At 36.8% G+C, this 23461-nt stretch overlaps 1 protein-coding gene across 1 annotated transcript; it reads left to right on the forward strand.

The window, feature by feature from the left end:
* The first annotated feature begins 761 nt into the window (after positions 1 to 761).
* On the forward strand, positions 762 to 23201 carry frk (fyn-related Src family tyrosine kinase). The gene is made up of 8 exons (XM_052096285.1): positions 762 to 1529; positions 5117 to 5238; positions 11057 to 11220; positions 12618 to 12786; positions 12957 to 13115; positions 15116 to 15297; positions 17840 to 18008; positions 21787 to 23201. Exons 1-8 carry the CDS (start codon positions 1156 to 1158, stop codon positions 21993 to 21995), a joined length of 1548 nt encoding a protein of 515 aa, XP_051952245.1. The 5' UTR covers positions 762 to 1155; the 3' UTR covers positions 21996 to 23201.
* The last annotated feature ends 260 nt before the right edge of the window (positions 23202 to 23461 follow it).

Here is a 23461-nt window from a genome sequence, read left to right on the forward strand (position 1 = left end):
GTGTTGATTACCACAAAAATAAATAAATACATAAATAAATAATTCGACAAGTAGAGGCCTACTTCATTTTCTTAAAAAAAAAAAAAAAAAAAAGAAGCGGGAAAAAAAAAGATAAAACAATCTAAGTTCCAGTGAGGCACTTACAATGGAAGTGATTGTGGCCAATTTTTGGCGGGTTTAAAGGCAGAAATATGAAGCTTATAATTTTATAAAAGCAATTAGGCCTACAATCATTATTCTGTTAAAACTCATGTATTATTTAAGATGTAATGTTGTTTAAATCGTAATTTTTATTTAGGGCGTTTTTATTAGGCTAGGTGTTTGTTGACATTACATCATCATGGCAATGAAGTTGAAAAATTGGCTATAACTTTACAAAGAAAAGTTAATCAAATATATCCGTAAAATCATGTTAACGCGCATTTAGTTATTGTGGATACCTTTAATTTAGTATTTATTAATTTATTAATTAAGTTGCTGTGGTAGCTAAGCTTTAGTAGGCTATTTTAACCTTTAAGGATTGGCGCCATTCACTTCCATTGTAAGATATTTTCTTTTCTTAAAGAAAAGGAGGGGCAAGTCTAAATATATTTTTGTGGTAATCAACATTATGCCACAAATGCTGTCGATTGAGCTTAACTTGTATTGAACCGGGAATATTCCTTTAACGTGCGTCTGTCAGACACTGTCTTTGGAATATAGCCTAACCTGCCAAACTACAATCAAATTGGAAAAGAGCCTTTATGATTCACTTTTAATACGTTGTCATTGTATTGAGTCCAACTATGTTGTTTACAAGCCTCTCTGCATGAGCTTTATTAATTGTAGGCTATCTCTGGATTCTTTAGAGCGCACGGTGCGGAACTTTGAGTCTTGAAAGGTGTCTGAGGTATAATGTGACCAGGAAATGCGAAAGGATATTTGTCTGTGAGCAGTAAATCGTATGCTTTACTGTCGTCAGAGCTGTGCTGTCTCGCCGGTCCAAGGGTTTTCACAAGATCACAGAATGGAGTTCACGCTTTGTCACACTTTGACCAAAACTTAATGGAATTAAATGAAACGTCGATATATGGATTGAATGGATGAGTCAAGTGCGATTTGCTGTTTAAATTGAATTTAACGCACACACACACGGAGTTAACGAGTAACTTCACGATGGGTGATCTCCGAGAGAGGTTTATAATGTGCTGTCAAAATACTTTTTCCTGTTTTAAAGAGCGGGAGACTGTCCCTCCATCTGACATCAAGAAATACGATATTGAAGTGATTCCAAATGTACACACGGAGCCCCCCGCCAGGGTCATACCGCCGATACCTGCGGAGAAACCGAAATGCGTTTACCTTGCTCTATACGACTACATGGCCCGCACGGACGATGATTTGAGTTTTCACGCAGGGGATAAACTGGAGCCAATAAATAAAAGCGAAGATTGGTGGTACGTGAGAGGAATCACCGGGATTTCAGCCAACAAGCAAGGCTACGTTCCTGCGAATTATGTTGTGCCAGTCAAAAGCCTCGACGCTGAACCGTGAGTTTCTGTCGCACTGTATACACAGGGTTTACATGGGCATTCAAATCCTTGAAATGGCATGGAATTTAAAATGGTAATTTTCAGAACAAAATATTAAAAAGTCATGGAAATGTCTAAAACATGTTTATCCCCCAAAAGGCATAATATCGGCTAGAGTTTGCTCTTTAAATTATTTCCCGGTAACACTTAAACATAAGATTTATTACTTTCATTAACATTATATAAAACATATATTGCTTATTGCTAGTTCATAAGACCTAATGCATTAACTAATGTTAACGAATGGAACCTTATTGTAAAGTGTTACCATTTTCCATTAAATGAATGGAACAATCAGAAATTAATTGATCAATAAGTGTGGGAATTCTATAGAAGGAGGCAAAGTATCATTTATGGGTAGGCCTATTATTTATGGACATGGTACCATGGTACTATCATGATTTTCTACCATGAAGTACATTGGGTGTAAATAAAAAATAGCTCTTTGGCTGAACTTGATTCAGTAGACAGTGGTTTTCACATGTTTGAAATGAGTTTTCTTAACTTAACTTAACTTTACTATGTAATCTCAAAACAAACACTTTGTATAGAAAGAACATAGCTGAATTGGGTAAACCCAAACAAATTAGATGTGTCAACTCAAATAAATCTATTTTATTTCTTTATATACCTTCTAAATGAAAGTGAATGTTAGCATGCTCAAAACATGCTGGTTGGAAGCACTAGTACAGAGTGCAGTTTATTACTATCCTATGTTTAGCACAGGATTTGCTCAACAAAGCAAGCAATCAAATTCATGCATGACATATACCTGTCCTCACTAAGCTTCACTCACAATAATGGTATCCCAAAACTCCAACATAACAGAAACTCTTTTAAATCTCAACATAACAATACATTAAACACTAACAAGTATTCCCCCTTTATATTCAAAAACAAAACACATAAAACACCACTTAATTTTAACAGTTTCTCTTCCTATAAAGTACCATGTAAAGCTGAAATGGAAATCCACTGCCTACTTTCATCAACGCTTCATTAACACCACAAAAAGGATTCATGTTGGCCCAACTCAAATTGATTCCATTTCCATTTTACAAATTTAAATGGTTAGAACACAATTAAATCAAGTTGTGACAAAATGTTCTAGAATTGTGTTTCTTTAGTTCATTTTCATTTAGTAAATTGAACAAGCAGCAAAAATCTTTATTTGTCTTTTTGTAGGCCTACAGTACCCAAGGTACTATAAATCAAAATAACATGATATTTACATCTGACACTATGGTACAGCCAGGGTTGGTAGGGCTACTTTTTAAATAATTTCACTACAGATTACAGAATACATGCTGTAAATGTAATTTGTAATGTAGTATGTTAGATTACTTAATGTCAGTAATGTAATCTAAATGACTTCTTCAGCACTGGTAGATTTTTTCACTTGTTTTGACTATAAACTCTGCCGTACAGTAAGACAAAATACACATGTTAAAAATACATTCTCTGAAAAACCTAAATATCTTATGCAGTGTTTCTAAAACAAGACAAATCAAATTGATCTTGTTTTATGGATTTTTGTTATATTTTTACAGAAAAACATCTTCAAGAATAACATTTTTGCCCTTATATCAAAGGTTTTACTAGAGAAAAAAATATAAAATGTGATCTAATGAGGATTTTCTTAATAAAAAAGATTGTGCCTGATAACAGGTGTATGACAATTTAAACAATGTTTGTTTCTATTTCTGCTGGTCAAAACTTACTTCAAACATACTTCTCTGTATTACGTTTCTCCTCAACCCTGGGCACAGCACTGTACTTTTTTTGTAAGGGGAGGAAAATGTGTTTGCGTAAAATTTGAAAAGGTTTCAAATTCTTAATATTTTGTAATAGTTTTGGTTGGGGAATAAGGTGTAATGGAGCAAATGTGGTGTGATTGGTTAGAAAGGATTTTCTAGGATAATTGATCGTGTTGATCACCTGTCTTCCAACTTCCTGTTTTTTAAACCATCTTAGCATGAATCATACTGTACAGGCCCATGCTCCCATCATTCACACTTGGTAAAACCATTATTAAGGAAAGATTGATAACTTGATTTTGATTTTGAAGTTCTTTAAGATTACAGAATGGGTTGCAGCAGAACAGGTGCAGGACATTGGGCTGACACATGACAGTGTCTTAGATGCTGAAGTATACCTACTTACTAAACACTTAATTATGTCATTGTGTCATTTGTTAATCAGATGCTAAATAGGTCAAATAGGTGTTGTGCCATTAGTAGACAAAAACTTTGGCTTCTGGGATGAATATGTGTAATGTTCTTGAATAAGTTGCTGTGGAATTTCATTATTTTGTACACAGACAGAAACAGTGAGTTGGCCCTCAAGGTTAAAAGAGATTTTATAATGAGGGATTTGTCATTCACTCTGAGGGAGTTGGAAACACAGGTTTGTCTGTGATCTCTGTTTTTTACTTAAGGGGAAGCTGGTTCATTTTCAGTGGCCAACCAGGAAGTATTTTAAGTCTGTTAATGATTCCAAGGCTTTGTGTACTATGGATGTCATAAATCAATAAAATCATTTACAGTGATTATAACCCTGCATACTAATTAATGATGAGAATAAAAACAAATTCTTCTTTTTCTTCTTCAAAAAAGACCCCCGGTAGATGTGTTATAGAGAATATTGTGGTACTGTAAGAGGGTATGAGCCTAAGGCAGACCCAGTAACTCACTTGATTAGAACAAAACAGATAGCGATCATCAGTATCACTCATGACGTCACACACTTGAGGGCTGTGAGTTTTTTGTGTAATTTTGGTGCCTTAAGTAGTTTTTGATGAATGGAATTTGTAAGGGTGGCGTTTCACCGAGATAAGGACTTTCCAGTTTTTCCGGCTTAAAGAACTCCATTACGTGTCTGAGTGTTGACTGTCATGCTTTCATGTGACTGCTGCATACTTTGTTGGGCCTTATTACAGTTTATTGACAGTATGGTCAGATGAAAAAAAAAAATGTATTTACCTTTTGTAAGTGATCTATGGGGGGCTATATTGATTTTCAATATTTTTACATTGGAAATCAAGTTTCATTTTAAAAAATTGTTTAGCATACAAATGTTACAACATTTATTAAAATCATACATTTCAATAATGTTGAAGCAAACTGCATAGGTCCAACATTATGTTAAATTATTAACATAACATAATCTGTAATTTTGTAAATCCAGAAACAACAGCTGAAATGTGACTTACCAGCTCAACACATGTTATAAATATTGTATTAATATTAGCCATATTACTAAGTGACGGGTGAATTTGTGCCATGACACTGTAGAGTTTAATTGGACATATAGACTTTGTTGTCATCAACAACTTTTTTAGGAAGCTTTTTCTCTTTCCTTTTAAAAGTTGAAAAGCCTGTATTTATTTTATGTTCCTACCCATCTTAACTACAATTTGATCAAGGAAAAACTACAAAAGGAGAATGACATTCAAAGTGTGACATCAAATGTTGACTGGTTTCTAGATCAAGTAATTTTCAAATGATGTGTGAAAATCAACTTTTTTTGCTGCTTTTCCACTGCAGATGGTATTTTCCAGAAACAAAGCGCTTGGATGCTGAAAAGATGCTGCTGTCTGATGAGAACCAGAATGGATCTTTTCTTATTAGAAACTGTGAAAGCCAGACAGGGGAGCTCTCACTTTCAGGTACCTTAACCTATGCCCCTTCAAGAAACAGGTCACCACAAAATGAAGAGTCTGTTATTATTTACTCACCCTAATGGCTTTCAAGCTCCAAAAAGGACAAAACAAAACCGAAATAAAGCCAGATTTAAAGAAATCGACTCATTATGCCCAATATTCCAAGTCTTCTGAAGCCACACGATCATCTTGTATGCTGAACAGATTGAAATATTGTTGTTATTCACTCTCAAATCTAATAATCGACCTGCTTCCATTGACCATTTGCAGCAGCCAAATCAAATATAGCGGCTAAAGTAAAGATATTTAAAAGGTTCCTTTTGTGTTCCAATGAAAGAAATACAGGTTTGGAGCAACAAAATAGTAAATAAAGTCGTTTTTAGGTGAACTATCTATTAAATTCTGGCATAGCAAGTTGCTAGGTGTTGCTTGCATTTTTTCACATGTAGCTACGGTAGACGTTTCTAGCATGCTTCAGTCATTTTCTCAATGAAAATTTCGACCCGTGCAGCTGTGAAACTCTAAAAATGTCTATGGCTCTCAAATCAGAAGTAGTATCAGAGATAAGTTAGGTAAGGTTCAGGCAGAGTTTGACTTGAGTCACAAGTAGTGACTTTGCAGAATGGTGTCTTTGACAACACCACGAAAGGAATTGTATACGGCAGTGATTCCCAACCTTTTTGACTCAAAGGCCCCCCACTGTTAGATAGTTTATTCCAAGACAATATTTGAAGACCCCCTTACCCGAAACTAGAAGTGTCTGATTAAAATATAAATAAATGAATCATGGATAATCTTTGATTGTAGAAGTTTCAGACAGAGTCTGTTTATAATTTGTAGGCATACATCTTAAATTATTTTTTTGCTTTTTAATTAAGTTGAATTATTTTAATTATTTTAATATTTCTTATTTTAAATACATTTTAAGTCAACTTGAGGCCCCCTTGGAAGTGTGCTGAGGCCCCCTAGTGGGTCCCGGCCCCCTGGATATGAACCACTGGTATACAGCACACTTTAGGGTTGCTCAGTGCAAAAACCTGGAGAATTTGTTGGTTGCCACATGAGTTGTCCCACAGGTTTACATGTATCACCCTGTCTTTGGTAATACTTAAGAATCTTTCGGCAAAGGTATAAAAAAAAACAAAAAACAGGAAAAACAAAGAATCAATCTTGTTTGAGTGAGTACATCCAACAATATCCAGAATAGCACTTTTAAAGTAAAAGTATGTCACTTTTAAAAATAAAAAAAGATAAATAATTTCTTGTTGCAGCTAATATGCAGAGACAACTATAAGTCAGCCATTTGTAGGTTAATTGTCTCTAAAACGTGAAACACTGTGTCTCTGTGGCACTTTTTTGACTCTGTTTTGAGCAACCCATTCAGCCCGACACAACAACATTCACTCAACTAATGGCGTGAAATGGGGATGTGAATTGGGAGGGGATTTGGTTTAAAATTATATTTATAACCACTGATTAATGCCTAGTACATCTTTGCAGCACTGCCACTCCCTATATGGATATTACACAGTTAGTGTAGGGAAACTCCTTATAAGTGCACCATCTTACCCAGAAACTTCAACGGCTTTCCTTACTGGCACGTTATAAGGTATTCCAGGACCCGATAGCATTCACAGGAACAAAGATGATTGCACCACAGTTGAGGATGTATTGGAGAAAAGCATTATAACAATACATGAAATAAGATGGATAGCAAATTTTAAAAAGGCACAAAATGACAAGATTAAAACAAAGTGTTCCAAACTCTTAAAAAAGCCAAACTAAAAATTTAGCAAGTCACTGTGCATGTAAGAATTACTCACTGTCAAATGCTTTTCTGGTAGTTATAATGGACATTTCTATTTAGTGAGTGTGCTGTAGATGGCCTCAAAATACAATATGAAATGCTATCTGTCTAACAGAGGGATGTAAATGACTAGTTTGCTGAGAACTTTTAAATTATTACGCTTTCATTTTGTTTAAAATTACATTGTTTTTAAAAGCTTGTAATTGAAATTACTCCAGGTTGAGTGAACTATCCAACCATCATCTCTCACTTTCAAGGTTTTGCAAACATTCCCGAAAGCAAATATTGTGCTGGTAGTAACTAGTCCTCTGCTTCCTGGTTAGTTACAGGAACAATAAATCAGTGTGTTCTCATTCCAGATACTTTGAATAATTTCCCCTGTGTTTCAATTGCTAAATCATACTCTTCAATTGAGTGACAGTTTAGGATCATGACACATGACATTCTGATGAGTAATACCCAAGATGCCCAGTTATAGCAACAAACAATGCCAACCAACAACACATGAAACATGGCACTGGCTGATTATACTCAATAACGCTTTGAAACTGGACTGTGCCCTGAGCTTTCATTGCCACTCCCTGTATCACAGGTCGGTCACAATAAGCTACAGTACACAAAAAGCTCAGGCTCAGACTGACGCCTCAGTCCAATGATTGAATATAATAATATCATTACTGTCTCACGTTTGAGCACAGTTTGTGCACTTTGTTGTCAGATGAATTCAACATGTTGTGGGACATTCTGTTGAAACAGTGCCATCTGTGTTCTTTGAGTCCCAATGTCTTATTACTGATTTACTTAAAAGGATACGGTAGTCATATTATTTTACAGATTTAACTCTTCCCTTCAAACCCTGACATGTCAATTACTTTGGAATAGGGTAAATCTGGACTCATTAGACCACATTACCTTTTTCCAGTGCTCCACAGCCCAATCTTTATGCTCCCCAGAAGCTGTTTTTTCCAATTTGCCTCACTAATAAGTGGCTTTATTGGGGCCACACAGCTGTTTAGTCCCAATCCTGTAAGTTCTCGTCACATTGTGTTGGAAATGCCAACAAAAACATATCCATGAGTTATACTGTCTATTTTTTACTATGTGACTTCAACAAGTATTTTGTGATCTACGATCATGAACATCCAAGATTTTTATCCTATCACATTTCTTCCGCAAAACTGACAATTCACCACTATCCTTCCAGATTTGCATCCTTCTTAAACCAATTCCAGTGATTTCAGCAATCTTCTTAGTTGTTTTCTTTGCTTGATGCAGACCAATAATTTGCCCCTTCTGAAACACAGGAACATCTTTTCCATGAGCACAGGAAACGTCTTGGTTGTTAAAGAAATGAGAAGCTACACAATGCATCAGTTAGGGTTAAGAATTGTTGCCAGCCGAAACATATTAATCAAAAATTATCTAATCATAGGCTCTTAAGTATCTGCTTATTTAAATCCAAATGGGGACTTAGTTTTTTTTTTGGCCAGGCAGTGTATTTTTGAGGCATTAATATATAAAAATTCGCCTACATTTAAATTAGAACCCCATTTTGCATGTTTTCCAATACACTCAGTTGGCCTCTGTTTAACAGTCTGTCCTAATAGCATTAGGAGACCACAAGATGGCGATATACCATTTATTGAAGCACACAAACACACAGGACGAGCTGAAGTGGCACCGGAGATGGTAGCCCAAAGTTACAAAAGTTTCGGTACTTCTTCAAGAATGAACAAAGTAGCGTTGATGATGGTTAGTGAAACTGTTGTAACAGCGCAAACTGAACAATTAGAAAAAGCTATGTTTATTATGCAATTTCTCTATATGTAGATTGAATAGATCTTTCATTCAAGCTGTCTAACCACAAAATGACATACTTGTAACTGAAAATACATTGTGTAGGCTATATGAAAGATACATGTTCACAATAGGTCATCCAGTGATGGCTAGAGTAAATAATTGTTGTCCTTTGATAATGATTTGGGTAGAATTTAATGGAAAACTGCGAGTTGCGCTCCATGGCACTTCAGAATGTTGTGGTGTGTGCGTACATTTTGTAGAAAATAAATAATTGTTTCTAAAGAATGTGCAATGTCTTCCGCCAGATGCGTCCGGTGTGCGACCCCCTTTAATTGACCCTGCCACTCACTCTTTATTAAAGTTGTGTTGAGAAAAATGTCTGAAGAGACAATAGATTAGTGTGCAACGAGCAGCCCTATTTATATATGAAAAAAATCCAAATATATTATATTGATAATCATCAGGAAAATCTTCCGATTATCAATGTGTTAAAAAAGCATTGATCCCAAGCCTAGATATTAGTCATTTCAGTAACCATATAAAAGTTATTTATCTTCATGGATCAGGGGTGCCTCATGTGGGCTGTCGTGTTAGCATCACATGACCAGCTGAATACTACTCGCTTAATCTCAGTAACTGCCCTGTTTTTGGACACTTTCACTCATGGATTAAATTTATCCTGGTTTACAGCACATTGTGAATTTCTAAAATGCCATTGGTTACTGAAAACTACTGTTTTTGATTGATGCAGCATTCAGGTCACTAGGTGTCAGTGTAAGCCATTGTAAGCCATTTCGACATACATTTAAAAAAATTACGGAGTGCACCTTTATGGTTAGTAATGATCATTTAAGGTTGGAGATAATGGCTTAAGAATCGACCATTAAAAAAACCTTCTTTGTTGTCCACTAAACTGAATATTGGACAGGATGCATCCCTCTTTGATGGTCCTCCATGTCTATGGCAGTTATGGTTTTAGTACTTTGGGCCTCAGGTGGTAAAATATGATTTCTTGAAAGTTCATCATTAACCATTTCAAATTAAATGAAAAAATTATGTAAGAAAAAACAAATCTAGGCATATCATTGTCATAAATGGCACCATATCTTGAGAATTGCCCTTGTACAAAAAAATAACAGGAAAACTTGACATATTTGACATTTTATTAGTTAACAACACAAGAACTCAAGTGCTTCTTTGGTAGAGAGATCTGGCTACACAAAATGATAAGAAGTACATTTCTTTTAAGGCTCCAGTATACTTTTCTGCATTCCGAATCAGATTGCTCCCGGTCAACTGCGTTGACTTTCAAAGAATACACATTTGACCGCGAGTGAATACGAACGTGTTTGACGCATGCGCACTACGACTGCTTTGTGATACTCTTTTTGCTGCATATCCTTTCTTATATCCTTACTTCCTTACTATGCCAAAAACAGTATGTCAATAGTGCAGTCTGTTATAATACTCCATATTCATATGCAGTAAGCGAGAAAATCCCAGAAGAACTACTATTTCTATTGAGATTATGCAGTGCGAATTGATTGAACACTTTACTATCCCATAATGCCATGGGAGCTGAGGAGACGTCAAGCTCAAAAGGCTGGATTTAAAAAACCCCAGCCATGACTCAAGCCGTTAACCATGAATCAAGCAGCTCATTTCAACTGTGCTATATAATGCTATATATACCAAGAAAGTTGTTCCTTGTGCTTAAATGGTGCTTGTTTAACAAAACCAGAGCAGATTATTTTAATGTGTTAAAATTGTTACATTTGTTAATGCTAATATTACATCATTTATTCGGGTTATGGGGTCCCGGTTTGACCGGAATGAAGTATGCTTGGAATCTATTCATACTACTGGCATGCATACCTAAATAATTAATTATTTTACAGGCCGAGAAATGTGGGCATAATCAAAAACAGTCCTCTGACACGATTTCAGTTAAAGCTTTTTAGTAAAGTCAACAGCATGTGCACAGACGAGGAATGTCCTGCTCACGGACTGTGCTGATGAAAATTGTGGTGTGATCAGCAACGCCAACAACCAATTATACTCAGGCCTTTAGTAAAGATCTAGAACTGGCCTATGTGCTTCAGAACTGGCCTATTGTATACAGTAATGTTATTCAGTGCGAGTCCAGTTGTACAATATGTGATTGTATGTCTTCTGAATGCTTTTACTGAATGCTTCCATGTACTTTCTGACTTGCAGTGCTGGACAACTCCAAGGTGAAGCATTATAAGATCAAAAAGTTGGATAACGGTGGCTACTTCCTGTCAAAGTCTCAGAATTTTTCCACACTGAGAGAACTAGTGGAGCACTACACCAACAATGATGATGGCCTCTATATCCATCTCAGAGAACCCTGTAAAAAAGTGTGTAACATTTACTATTGTATTAATATTAATTGTCATAGAGCAATGGTTGCTATAGATACAACACACTGTTGTTTTGAGGATGATAAGCTGTAGAATTTGTGACCTCATGGCACTGTCACATTTACCCTTGCAAAGTGAAATTCCAGTTGCGATACACAAAAGTAATCTCTATGAGAATCTGCTCGATCAGGAATTTTGCCTGATGGACTTCCGGTGGTGAAAATATGTTCCTACTTAAATTTTGCATGGGGTTCAATTTGGTAAACTGTGACAATATAATTCGTAGCATTGACAAATTGCAAGTTTCTTGGTTTGGGAGTGGCCTCTATGTGAGATGTCCTTCGTACATTGCACATGTGAGTTTCACACATGGCCCTGTGGAAGGGTGAATGAGACCAAGACTTCAGACATCTGTCGAAAGGTCCACAGATTTCTGAAGAACTGAAACCCCCATAATTCACAAAGTCCTACACTTGCATGTTTATTGATTAAATATTTTGGTTGATTTGAAAAAGCTTTTAGCTACCGATCTGAGTGAAGTACTCTCAGCATTAAAAAAAAAACACATTTTACCATATTTAAATGAATTTTCTATTTAGTTTCTTGATTTTCCTAAAATTAGTGCAGAAAATGTAATTTAATAAAAAAAATTTGTATATTTGGTCTGGTCCTGCTTATAGCTCTGTTGAGATATTTTTAATATATTGGGTTTGAAATAATCATAAACATATATAATATGATGAAATACACTCACTGAGCACTTTATTAGTCCAATAAAGTGCCCAACATGGTATTTTGCTTTTGTAACCCTACTGCCTCAAGGTTTGATGTGTTCTGTATTTTGAAATGCTATTCTGCTCACTATAATTGTACAGAGAGGTTATCTGAGTTACTGTAGCCTTCTGTCAGTTCAAACCAGTCTGGCCATTCTCAGTTGACCTCTCTCATCAGCAAGGCTGATTTCCATCCGCAGAACTGACACTCACTGGATGTTTTTTGTTTTTAGCACCGTTCTGAGTAAATTCTAAAGACTGTTGTGTGTGAAAATACCAGCACATCAGCAGTTACAGAAATACTCAAACCAGCCCATCTCGCACCAACAAAGAAACGGTCCAAATCGCTGAAATACCCCCCCCATTCTGATGGTTGATGTGAAAATTAACTGAAGCTTCTGACATGTATCTGTGTGATTTTATGCAGTGCTCTGCTGCCACATGATTGGCTGATTCGATAATTGCCTGAATAAGTAGGTGTACAGGTGTTTCTAATAAAGTGCTCAGTGAGTGCATTTTGTGATTGATGGGTTTGGCGAAGGAGAGTAAAGATAAGTGAACAGCAGTCTAATAATGTCTAATAATTCAATTCATAGTTCCTTGCTTGTGTGTTTGTATTAGACAATAGCTCCAGAGACCAACGGTCTATCTTATAATACAGTGGATCAATGGGAGATACCACGTACCTCTGTGAAACTCCTGAGGAAGTTGGGAGCAGGGCAGTTTGGGGAGGTGTTTGAAGGCATATGGAATGACACAACAGCTGTCGCTGTCAAAACACTCAAACCAGGTACAAACACCAACACACACAGACAAAATGGTCAATATGGGTACACACTGAAAGACATACTGAAAGACATAAACTCCAAATGTCTCCTAGACACAAACATACTGAATCTTGCACATCTGAGATCACATGCTTTGGTTCACAAGCTTATACTTTTCATCTATGTGTGGCAGGAACAATGGATGCAAAGGACTTCCTGCAAGAAGCTCAGATCATGAAGAGACTCCGTCACCCTAAACTAATACAGCTGTATGCTGTCTGCACTATGGAGGAACCAATCTACATTATCACAGAGCTTATGAGCAATGGAAGCCTTCTGGAATACCTGAAGAGTAAGACACATGCACAAGTATATGGCATACACATACATGCTACAGGTCTCAAACGTATACAGATCATTTAAGGATTTATATAAATAAGATAGTTCAGGCTCTAAATTCTGATTACCACATTCAAAGCCATTGGAAAACAGCTGATAAAGACATGGTACTGGACATTAGTTGAATTCTATATAAATGCACAAAGTTAATTGTTTGTCTAAACTGCAATAAATGGTATTAGAATTGTTTATTGTGATTGTTATTAATAATGCATTTAATTATTTATTGATCATTGGTGTCTTTTACCATATAGCTGTTGATGCAATTTTATAAAAGCAACAAGCCACTCAAACTGATTTTAACATGGTTAACAACCTTTAATGTTTAAATGTTTCAAATCTGCACCACTAGTGTCTCCAAATGGAAAACTGACTTTCCGAACTCTCATAGCATGTGCCATTGTTTGAGCCATTTACTGTAGTCCCACCCCAAACTCATGCCATTATTTGAGTCAATTAGCTAATTTACATGGACATCAGGAAGCCGTTTATTCAGAGAAAGCTGCTTAAGACTGGAAATCGACATACGCGTTTACATGCACTATGCTATAGACTTTCTCTTTACTCACGTAAAAATGCAGCTCAATCAAAAAGCAGCTTGTGACGAGGAGGAGGACGTGGCCGGGCCGTGATTGAGCATGGCCAGTGCTGAATCAGCCGATCAGCGTTAGAGCAAGATAAATGGGGTGGCCGGAGGTGCCAGTTCGAGTGAGAGAGAGATGCATGTGGCCACACTGCATGTTCGTTGATGTTGGATTTAAGTTTACCATTAAATTTAGTTTATTGTTCAGCCAGTTCCCGCCTCCTCTTTGCCCGACCTCTATGTGTTATACAGTGCACAGCAGCATAATTTCCCTGCAACGCTTCTGTAAAATAAAACCTGGGATCCAAGGCAGAGTTGTTGCTGTGTTCGTTTCCGTAACTTTCCAGTGCAATAGTAGGTTTCCTTCTTTTGTAAAACTCTGGGATTCTCCCAGTGTACTTAAGTGCATATATGCGAACGTGAGACACAATAGTTGGTTGTGGCAGGGCGGGGGGCGGGGCCAGGTTGTGAATCTACGCACCCGGTCCCTTATCAGGCTAATCAAGCCTCCGAGAGGGATAAAGACCGACTGCAGAGGATTGTGCGGGAGAGAGAGATCGTTTACGGACATGTCCGTCGTGTGTGTGTGTCCAGTGTAACGTGATATAGACGGGCAAGGAGGAGGCGAGAACCGGCTTGTCAATATAAATAATAGTTTAATATAAAACTGAAACAAAAGACAAACACACACATGTGATGGACATGTCCGTAAACTATCTCTCTCTCTCCCGTTCTGCTAAAAATGTCTGGGGAAAAAAGTGGGGAAAAAACATGTTATATAGAGCTGCACAATTAATTGTATTTTAACCATGATCAAGGTTTCTGCATCTCACGGTTAATTAAGCATAAAAGCGTTTGTGATACACGAATCACAGGTATGCCAGAAATCCAAAAAGCTTGCCATACACAGTTCCGTATCAGCTATAATTGGAGCTATAAATGCCGCAGTGTGTGGAGGTGGCGTTGGTATTTCTATCCTTAATATTAATGATTAAGTGCTGACATGTTTAACTACAATGTTTCTGTAAACATGCATCTTAACTTTAGAAAGTGATGAGTAGATATAAATAAATCTTTAAATTGTGTGTGCACATGTACTATAGCCAACCCTTAATACACCAGGCTGTGTTTTTCTCTTTGTTTCTTTGTTCTCTCTAACAATCAGGCTGAAGTTCAGAGCCAAGGTCATCGAGACCTTTCCCCAAACTTGTTCACACATATTTGAGCCAAACCTAAATCCGAGGGAGGGTTAGCAGCCCACTCAGTTTATCAAAGTTTATCAAAGTCTGACGTGTAAATTGTATGCCACAATATTGTGAAAATTGTATTCATTCCCTGTCCATATTTCTCTCTCTCTCTCTTTTATACAGAAGATAGAGGTGCTTGTTTGCGTCTGCCTACACAGGTAGAATTGGGATCACAGGTGGCAGCTGGCATGGCATACCTCGAGTTGCAGAACTACATCCACAGAGATCTTGCAGCACGAAACGTTCTGGTTGGAGAAAACAATGTGTGCAAGGTGGCCGACTTTGGCCTAGCACGAGTATTTCAGGTGAGAAATATCCTCAAGAAAAGAAAAGTTTAACCACAAACCCTCTGCTAGCCCATAGGTAGGGCTGGGCGATAAAGCGATATCGATATTTATCATGATAAAGAAAATCCACGATATCAACGATGAGCTTTTGAGGAATTTTCGATATGTACTGCGTCGCTAAAACACAAGCATTTCGGGTTTCTCAGGCTGCGATTCCACTGGGGCGGATGAAATCCGCTCAAAGGCGCTCACAGCGCTAGGAGAGAGCTTGCTCCGCACCGCTGCCAATCCTACGATCCACCTTGCGAGCATGACGCTCGGCTTTCATAGGAATGAATTGAAAACGCTCTCAGCTTCGCTCACAACACGCCAGTGGTAACGTAGGGTCATACTGGATGAACTTGCTAATGCTAGCTGCCTTGCTAACGATTAGGCTACGTCGGACACCGGATTGATTCCATCCGCACCGCAAGACTTCATGACAACGTCTGCACCCTCTCATCGTCTCTAGTGAAGAGCGCGACAGAACAATAGTGATGTGGACAACAGCTCTGATTTTTCTGCGCTGTAATCTTGAATAGTGTCCTCTAGCACCAAACATGCATCATTTCTGCCCTGTCCCGCTCCGCACGCGTTGCCTCTTTTCCCTGCATGTGTGCAGACACGAAGCACCGCATGAGTTAACGTGGTTTCAAAGCACGTTTTAGACCAAAACGTTTTTCCCTTCTAAATGTATCTTTATTAATCAGCATATTTTGATCCTTTAATAATAAACAAATCGATTTCTGTTTTAATTTTGTGAAAATTAATTAGATGTCTGGAATGGATAAGGAAAGACTAAAATTACTAGTTGGTAGACTACTCTCTCACTTCAATGAAAATATGCAAATGTTTTTTAAATAAAAAAAAATATAAAAATTTTTTTCTTTCAGGACACCCCTGAACCCACATTCATCATCATTCCACAGTCACAAGGGATTCTATGCCCCATACTTGGGTATCTGAATCTAAAGAAATATAAAAAATATTTAATTTGAATGTAAAAATATTCCAACAAATACTGGACTGCTGTCACTATTCTTCAGAACAAACAGATGATCTTTTAACGTTCATTTTCAATTGATAAACGGTAAAAGACGGTAAAAGATCCTGAAGACCCCATTGCTTTGGCTGACTCTGGACCCCCTCTGCAGTTTTGTAAAGACTATTTTGACTGTTTAGAATTTATTTTTTCTTCTATTCTTCAATCAACTTTGAAATAAAAAAAAGAAAGTGCAATGTGTAAATGTATATCATGATAAATATCGATATTGAACAATATGAAAAAGATTATCGTGATAACAATTTTGGCCATATCGCCCAGCCCTACCCATAGGACAATGCTTCTCAACTGGTGGGTCAAAGATCTTTCGGAAAGGAAAAAAAAAACAATGCAAAACAAATAAATACATCTAATCATATAGTATATCGGTGCATAATTAGGATAACAAAATAAATAGGTTTGTTAATGTTAAAAAGGTAAGGCTTCACACATATTTTGTTTGTGCATTATTTTTAAATAATTCAACGAGCCAGAATCAATTATTCCTTTTATACTACAATTACCACATCTTAAGACATCATTCAGGGTTTTATATCAAGACATTTTCTGTTTTTCGTCAGTAAACTATGTCAGTGGAACTACTTTCTTCTGCCATGGATTCAGCGTCATGTTTTTATACAGCCCATGCCGCTGTTTCCTGTTCGAAGACGTCATTTTAGAACTAGCAGTGGAGGATTGCGATGCTTTACTGAGCACTTGCTGGAGTAACAAGGAAGAGCGTGTGTGTGTGTGTGTGTTTGTGTGCACATGAGCGAAAGCAAGAGAAAGAAAGAAAACAGAGAGATTGTGTGTTGGATCACCTGTGTTTGGGCTCTCATCAGCAGAAGCATTGCTTAAAATGTATGTATAATTCTCAATGTCGCCATTCTTGAATATAGCTTTCTTGGTGCACAACGGTTTTTATGCCTATGTATCAGTGTATATGTGTGTATCACTGTGAGACGAGAGCAAAAAAAGAGAGAGGGGGGAGCATGAGGGTGCTGTTCAACTGAAATAAAAATAAATTTAGGATATTATAGACATTGCTGTTCTTTTCTGATGTACTTAGCCAGTGTCTTTGTTTTACATGGTTATTTTGCTGTGGTAGCCTGTAGGGCTTTTTGAAATAACTGAAATAATTTGGCAAAGTGATATGGAACCGTAGCCGTGTGTTTACTGAAAAATAATTGCTCACCTTTGACCTTTCGTCAACCAATCAGAATCAAGCATTCAACAGCCCCGTGGTATGAACTAATACAATTTCAGTTTCCCTATTCAGCCTATGTCATTTAATAATTTTGCATCTTTTTTTGGCTTATGCAGTTTTCATTTTTGTTCAAATTATGTTTCAAATTATGTCCAAGGTAAAACCTGAACTAAAACCAGTTGAGAATCACTGTGGTAAAGGTTATGCAGAGATGTTTATGAAAAGAATACAAAAACTGTACTTTTAAATTCCCCATTTCATTTGCTCTTCAGAAGGACACTGGTGAGAATGTTTATGAGGCAAAGGAAGGAACCAAGTTTCCAGTGAAATGGACTGCACCCGAGGCCATGCACGAGAACAAATTTACCATAAAATCTGACGTCTGGTCTTTCGGCATCTTGTTATATGAAATTGTGACTTTTGGACAGATGCCTTACCCAAGTATGTCATTCTGCTGTATCATTGTACTTACTGGGGTGGAGTTTTAGTTTGAATAATATAATGTGGTCTAGAATAAAGCAGACAAAAAGGCAGTGATGAGTCACTTTCTTTGATCACGCTGATTGATCTCTTAAAGGGATAGTTCACCTTTTACTCAACCTCATGCAAACCTAGATGTTTATGATTTTTTTTTTTCCTTGTCCTGAACACAAAGATTTTTAAAATAATATTTCAGCTCTGTAAGTCCACACAATGCAAGTGAATGTGTACCAAAATGTTGAAGGTTCAAAAAGCATATAAAGGCAGCATAAAATTAATCCATACGACTCCTGTGGTTAAATCCATGTCTTCAGAAGCGATATGAAAAGTCCGTTTGTACAATCAATCCCGTTTCACTTTCACATGCTTCTTCTTTTTTGGCAATTTGCATTCTTTGTGCATATCGCCACCTACTGGCAGGGAGGAATATTTATAGTTAAAAAGGACTTAAATTGTGGTCTGATCTGTGATCTAAATTTTGGTACCCTTTCACTTGCATTGTAAGGACTTGCAAATCTGAAATATTCTTAGTTGGTGTTCAGCAGAAGAAAGAAAGTCATAAATATCTAGGATGGCATGAGTTTGAGTAAATTTTGAGAGCATTTACATTTTTGGGTGAACTATCCCTGTAAATGTGACGATGCTTCATTTGAGACTCGTTTGCATAATGTTTAGAGAAAGCAAACTACTTGCATAAAATATAATGATTTCTTTTTTTTTTTCAGTACCCTCCTCCCCACCAAATTGTGTGATTTAGATTTCTGAAACTTGAACTGTACTTGAATGAGTGGATTTTCCTGTTTATTTTCAATCAGTGATGTTTTTGGAGGAACTTAAATACTAAATATTTCTTATCTCAAAAGGAACAAAAAGTAAAAATGTATTTAACATATTACAACATTTAAAGGAATATTCCAGTTTCAAGTAAAGTTCAATCGAAGGCATTTGATTACCACAAAAATTATTTTGACTCAACCCTCATTTTTTAAAAAAATAAATAAAATTATATCTGGGTTGCAAGTGAGGCACTTACAGTGGAAGTGAATGGGGCGAATCTGTAAACATTACATTTCTCACCATTTCAAAAGTATAGTTACAAGACTGCCTTTAAATCCTACAAAAACTGGCCCATTCACTTCCATTCACTAACTGTAACCTCAAAAAAGATGGGCCAAATCAAAATCATTTTTTTGTGGTAATCAACATCATCCCACAAATGCTTTTGACTGACCTTAACTGTTATTGAACCTAGTATATTTCTTTAAGCCAAATCTCTCAAGTGGTGCAGAATTTCTACACTGAAATGAATTCATATTTGCATAAACTTCAGTAACTACAAATCCATCAGGCTGTTCTCAACAAGATTATTGTTGATATTGAAGTCATACTTACAAGTCATACGTGTAAGGATGCATGATTTTCACATTATTGCAAAATAGTAACATTTCATAATGTTTCATACTATGTTCTACACATGGTTCAAAGTGGGCCAGTATTTACTGGTATGCTGTACTGACAATAATGTGCTATGCTTTTCAGAGTACCGAGAATTATTCTTGTGTACTAACAGCTTGCTTAAACGTTTGGTACGTTCTTCTAACCCCTTCTTAAAAAAATGAAAATACTCTCATGATTGACTTACCTTTAAGCCATCCCTGATGTGTATGACTTTCATTCTTCAGCAGAACCGAAGTGAAGATTTTTAAGTAAACAGGTGCCATCAGGTTGACTTACCCATCGAGTTGCTGGCTTTTTGACCATCCAAAAGGCATATTTTGGCATCATAAAAGTAATCCACACAACTCCAGTTGATCAATTAATGTCTTCAAAAGCAAATTGATAGGCATGTATAAAAAATAAATAGATAATTAAAATGTAATTAACTTTAAAAAAAATCACTTCCTGCCATGAGTCGACACATCACGTGACATAATCGCAATGGCACATTCACACGTGAAGTTGGAACGCACGCTTTGTATACAACAGAGGAACGAACATCACATGAGAGTCAGGTAATTTCAAACAGCAATCCAGCGCTGGCCAGAAGCAATGATTTAAAGTTAAAAACATTTTAATTATCAATTTGTTTCTTACATCAACCTATCAATTTTCTTCTGAAGACATTAATTGATCAACTGGAGTCCTATGGATTACTTTTATGCTGCCTTAATATAACTTTTGGACCGTCAAATAGCCAGCAGCCTGATGGCAGCCATTTACTTGCATTGTTTAGACATACAGAGCTGAAATATGCTTCTAAAAATCTTCTCTTTGGTTCTGCTATCTCTATCTCTATCTCTATCTCTATCTCTATCTCTATCTCTATCAGTTTTGGCAAGTCGTTTAGGACATCTACTTGCATGAAGTTAACTGTGCCTTTAAGCAGCTTGGAAAATGATGTCAAGCCTTTAGGCAATTAGCCATTTAACATCTGATAGACTAATTGTCTAATTAGAGTCAATTGGAGCTGTACCTGTGGATGTATTTTAAGGCCTACTTTCAAACTCAGTGCCTCTTTGCTTGACCTCAGAAAAAAAAAATTGTGGACCTCCACAAGTCTGGTTCATCCTTGGGAGCAATTTCCAAATGCCTGAAGTTACAAAGTTTGTCCGTAAAAACAATAGTACACAAGTATAAACCCCATGGGACCACGGAGCCATCATACCGCTCAGTAAGGAAACACATTCTGTCTCCTAGAGATGAACATAGTTTGGTGTGAAAACTGCAAATAAATCCCAGTACAACAGCAAAGGACATTGTGAAGATGCTGGAAGAAACAGGTAGACAAGTATCTATATCCACAGGAAAACGAGTACTATATCAACATAACCTAAAAGTCTGCTCTGCAAGGAACACAACCATAAAAGATTTGGCCATAATGACCATGGTTAAGTTTGGAGGAAAAAGGGTGAGGCTTGCAAGCTGAAGATCACCATCCCAACCGTGAAGCATGAGCTGTGGCAGCATCATGTTGTGGGGGTGCTTTGCTGCAGGAGGGACTGGTGCACTTCACAAAATAGATGGCATCATGAGGAAGGAAATTTATGTGGATATATTGAAGCAACATCTCAAGACATCAGCCAGGAAGTTAAAGCTAGGTCACTAATGGGTCTTCCAAATGGACAATGACCCCAAACATACCTCCAAATTTGTGTCAAAATGGCTTAAGGACAACAAAGTCAAGATATTGGAGTGGCCAACACAAAGCCCTGACCTCAATCTGATAGAAAATTTATGGGCAGAACTGAGAAAGTGCGTGTGAGCAAGGAGGCCTACAAACCTGACTCAGTTACACCAGTTCTGTCTGGAGTAATGGGCCAACATTCCAGCAACTTATTGTGAGAAGCTTGTGGAAGGCTACCCAAAACGTTCGACCAAAGTTAAACAATATAAAGGCAATGCTACCAAATAAAAACAGTGTATGTAAACTTCTGACCCACTGGGAATGTGATGAAAGAAAAAAAAAATGCTGAAATAAATCATTCTCTCTTCTATTATTCTGACATTTCACATTCTTAAAATATAGTAATCCTAACTGACCTGAAGACAGGCAATGTTTTCCCACGATTAAATGTCATGAATAAATGTATTTGGCTAAATTGTATGTAAAATGACTTCATCTGTGTTTATATTTATGTAAATGCATGCAAGTTCCGCCATTTTTTACTGGTACTGCAATGATTTTCAGCCTCATCACATCATTGAAGAGTTTTAATATGGATTTTCCTTCTTTCACCAGCTCTGACAAATTATCAGGTGGTACAAAAGTTGCAGACTGGCTACAGGATGTCATGCCCCCTTTCCTGCCCAAAATATCTGTATGAGATCATGTGTGATTGCTGGAGGGAGGTGCCTGCAGACAGACCCACCTTTGAAACGCTGCAGTGGGAACTGGAGGACTTCTTTGAGCCTGACGTCAGCTCTTACGACGATGCAAGCCGCTACTAAACTAAAGAAAAACCACTACTGCTTAAAAACTCAACTTCACCGCAGATGAGCCAAATGCAAGTTTTTGGCAAGCAAACTTAAGATGCTGTTTTAGAGTGAATGGATCCAGCTTCCCATTTTTCCCAAAGAGTATTTTCTTAGTACCCTGGCTCTAGACTCTAGTACCCTGATGGCACATGTACATCATCCAGACGTCTATTTGATGTGTGTGTTTACATCTGGAAGATGTTGTTTGCTCATCTGAAATACATCTATACGACGTTGCCTTTCAGATGTCAATAAGACATTCAGCAGATGTCTTGGAGAAGTTTATAATTTAGATTGTTTGTAAATTTGGTCTTTTTAAGATGTTTAGCAGATGTTATTTAAAATGTCATGCTTTTCAGATGAAATGCTCAAACAGACATCTCGGAAATGTACATGTTCTATCTGGGTAAGTACAAACTAAAGACTAATACCTTGTTGTGTGACCTAATACAAACTCGTTCTTTCATTTAGGCATATCTGCATTTGTTTCTTGGCAAGTGTGTATGTCACCAATAACATGCTGGCTTAAAGTCACTTTGTTTGTGTATGTGCAGCTCATGCTGGCACTGTGAATTTGTGGGCTGTGACAAGATTATCTCTGTTTTATATTGAGAATGTATGCGCTGGACATTTAAGTGCAGCTCCTATTGAGGAATAAATATACTGAGCATGAGCGATACACACGTATGTAAACAGGTGCCATTGCAGCCTGTTTAACCAGTTTTAGTCAGTTTAAATAGCGAATAAGTCACACTAGATGTTAGACTGACCTGTTCGATCTTACAAGATAGGAACATGCAGTGCAAAGTGAGTACACATTATGACTAATTTGAGCCTTATTGAAGAATGTGATTATTAGCTGCACTATTTAATCACAGTTGTGAATGATTTTAAAATGAATTTTAGATCTGAATAGTGATTTTCTTTTAGATTAATTTACAGACTGTGTGCTTCTAAGAGTCTGTTTATTTCACAAATGTAACCAAATCTGCAGACCAAAATTCATTTGACAGAATAAGTACTGCGTATTTTAGAATACATAAATAACCTGTACTGTGTAAGATAATCAAGTGGTATTATGACAACGTAATTGAAGGATTAATATATTTTTGTAATCCAAAGCCTTGGATGATGTCTTTACATATTTTATGTATATTCACTTAGTGCAATAAAGTTTCTTTCTCAGTACAGATCAATTCATGGTTTAAATCTCCACCACATGGGGGCACTAACAGCCTGGGATATTTTATGTGGAAAAAAACTTTTTTCTTTTAAGCAAAACACTGAAGTGGTGAAAGGTGAAGTTATAAAGTGTCTGATTACAAATCAGATAATTAACCATAAAATGATAAAGGGGAATATCTTGTGCTGTGTGATGGTTTACATTTTGTCCCTGAAGTCAAAGTTCCTTTTTTGAGGTTTGATATATTGAACAGTTG

The sequence above is a fragment of the Xyrauchen texanus genome, chromosome 28 (genome assembly GCF_025860055.1).
Source record: "Xyrauchen texanus isolate HMW12.3.18 chromosome 28, RBS_HiC_50CHRs, whole genome shotgun sequence".
In the NCBI taxonomy this organism is placed as follows: Eukaryota; Metazoa; Chordata; class Actinopteri; order Cypriniformes; family Catostomidae; genus Xyrauchen; species Xyrauchen texanus.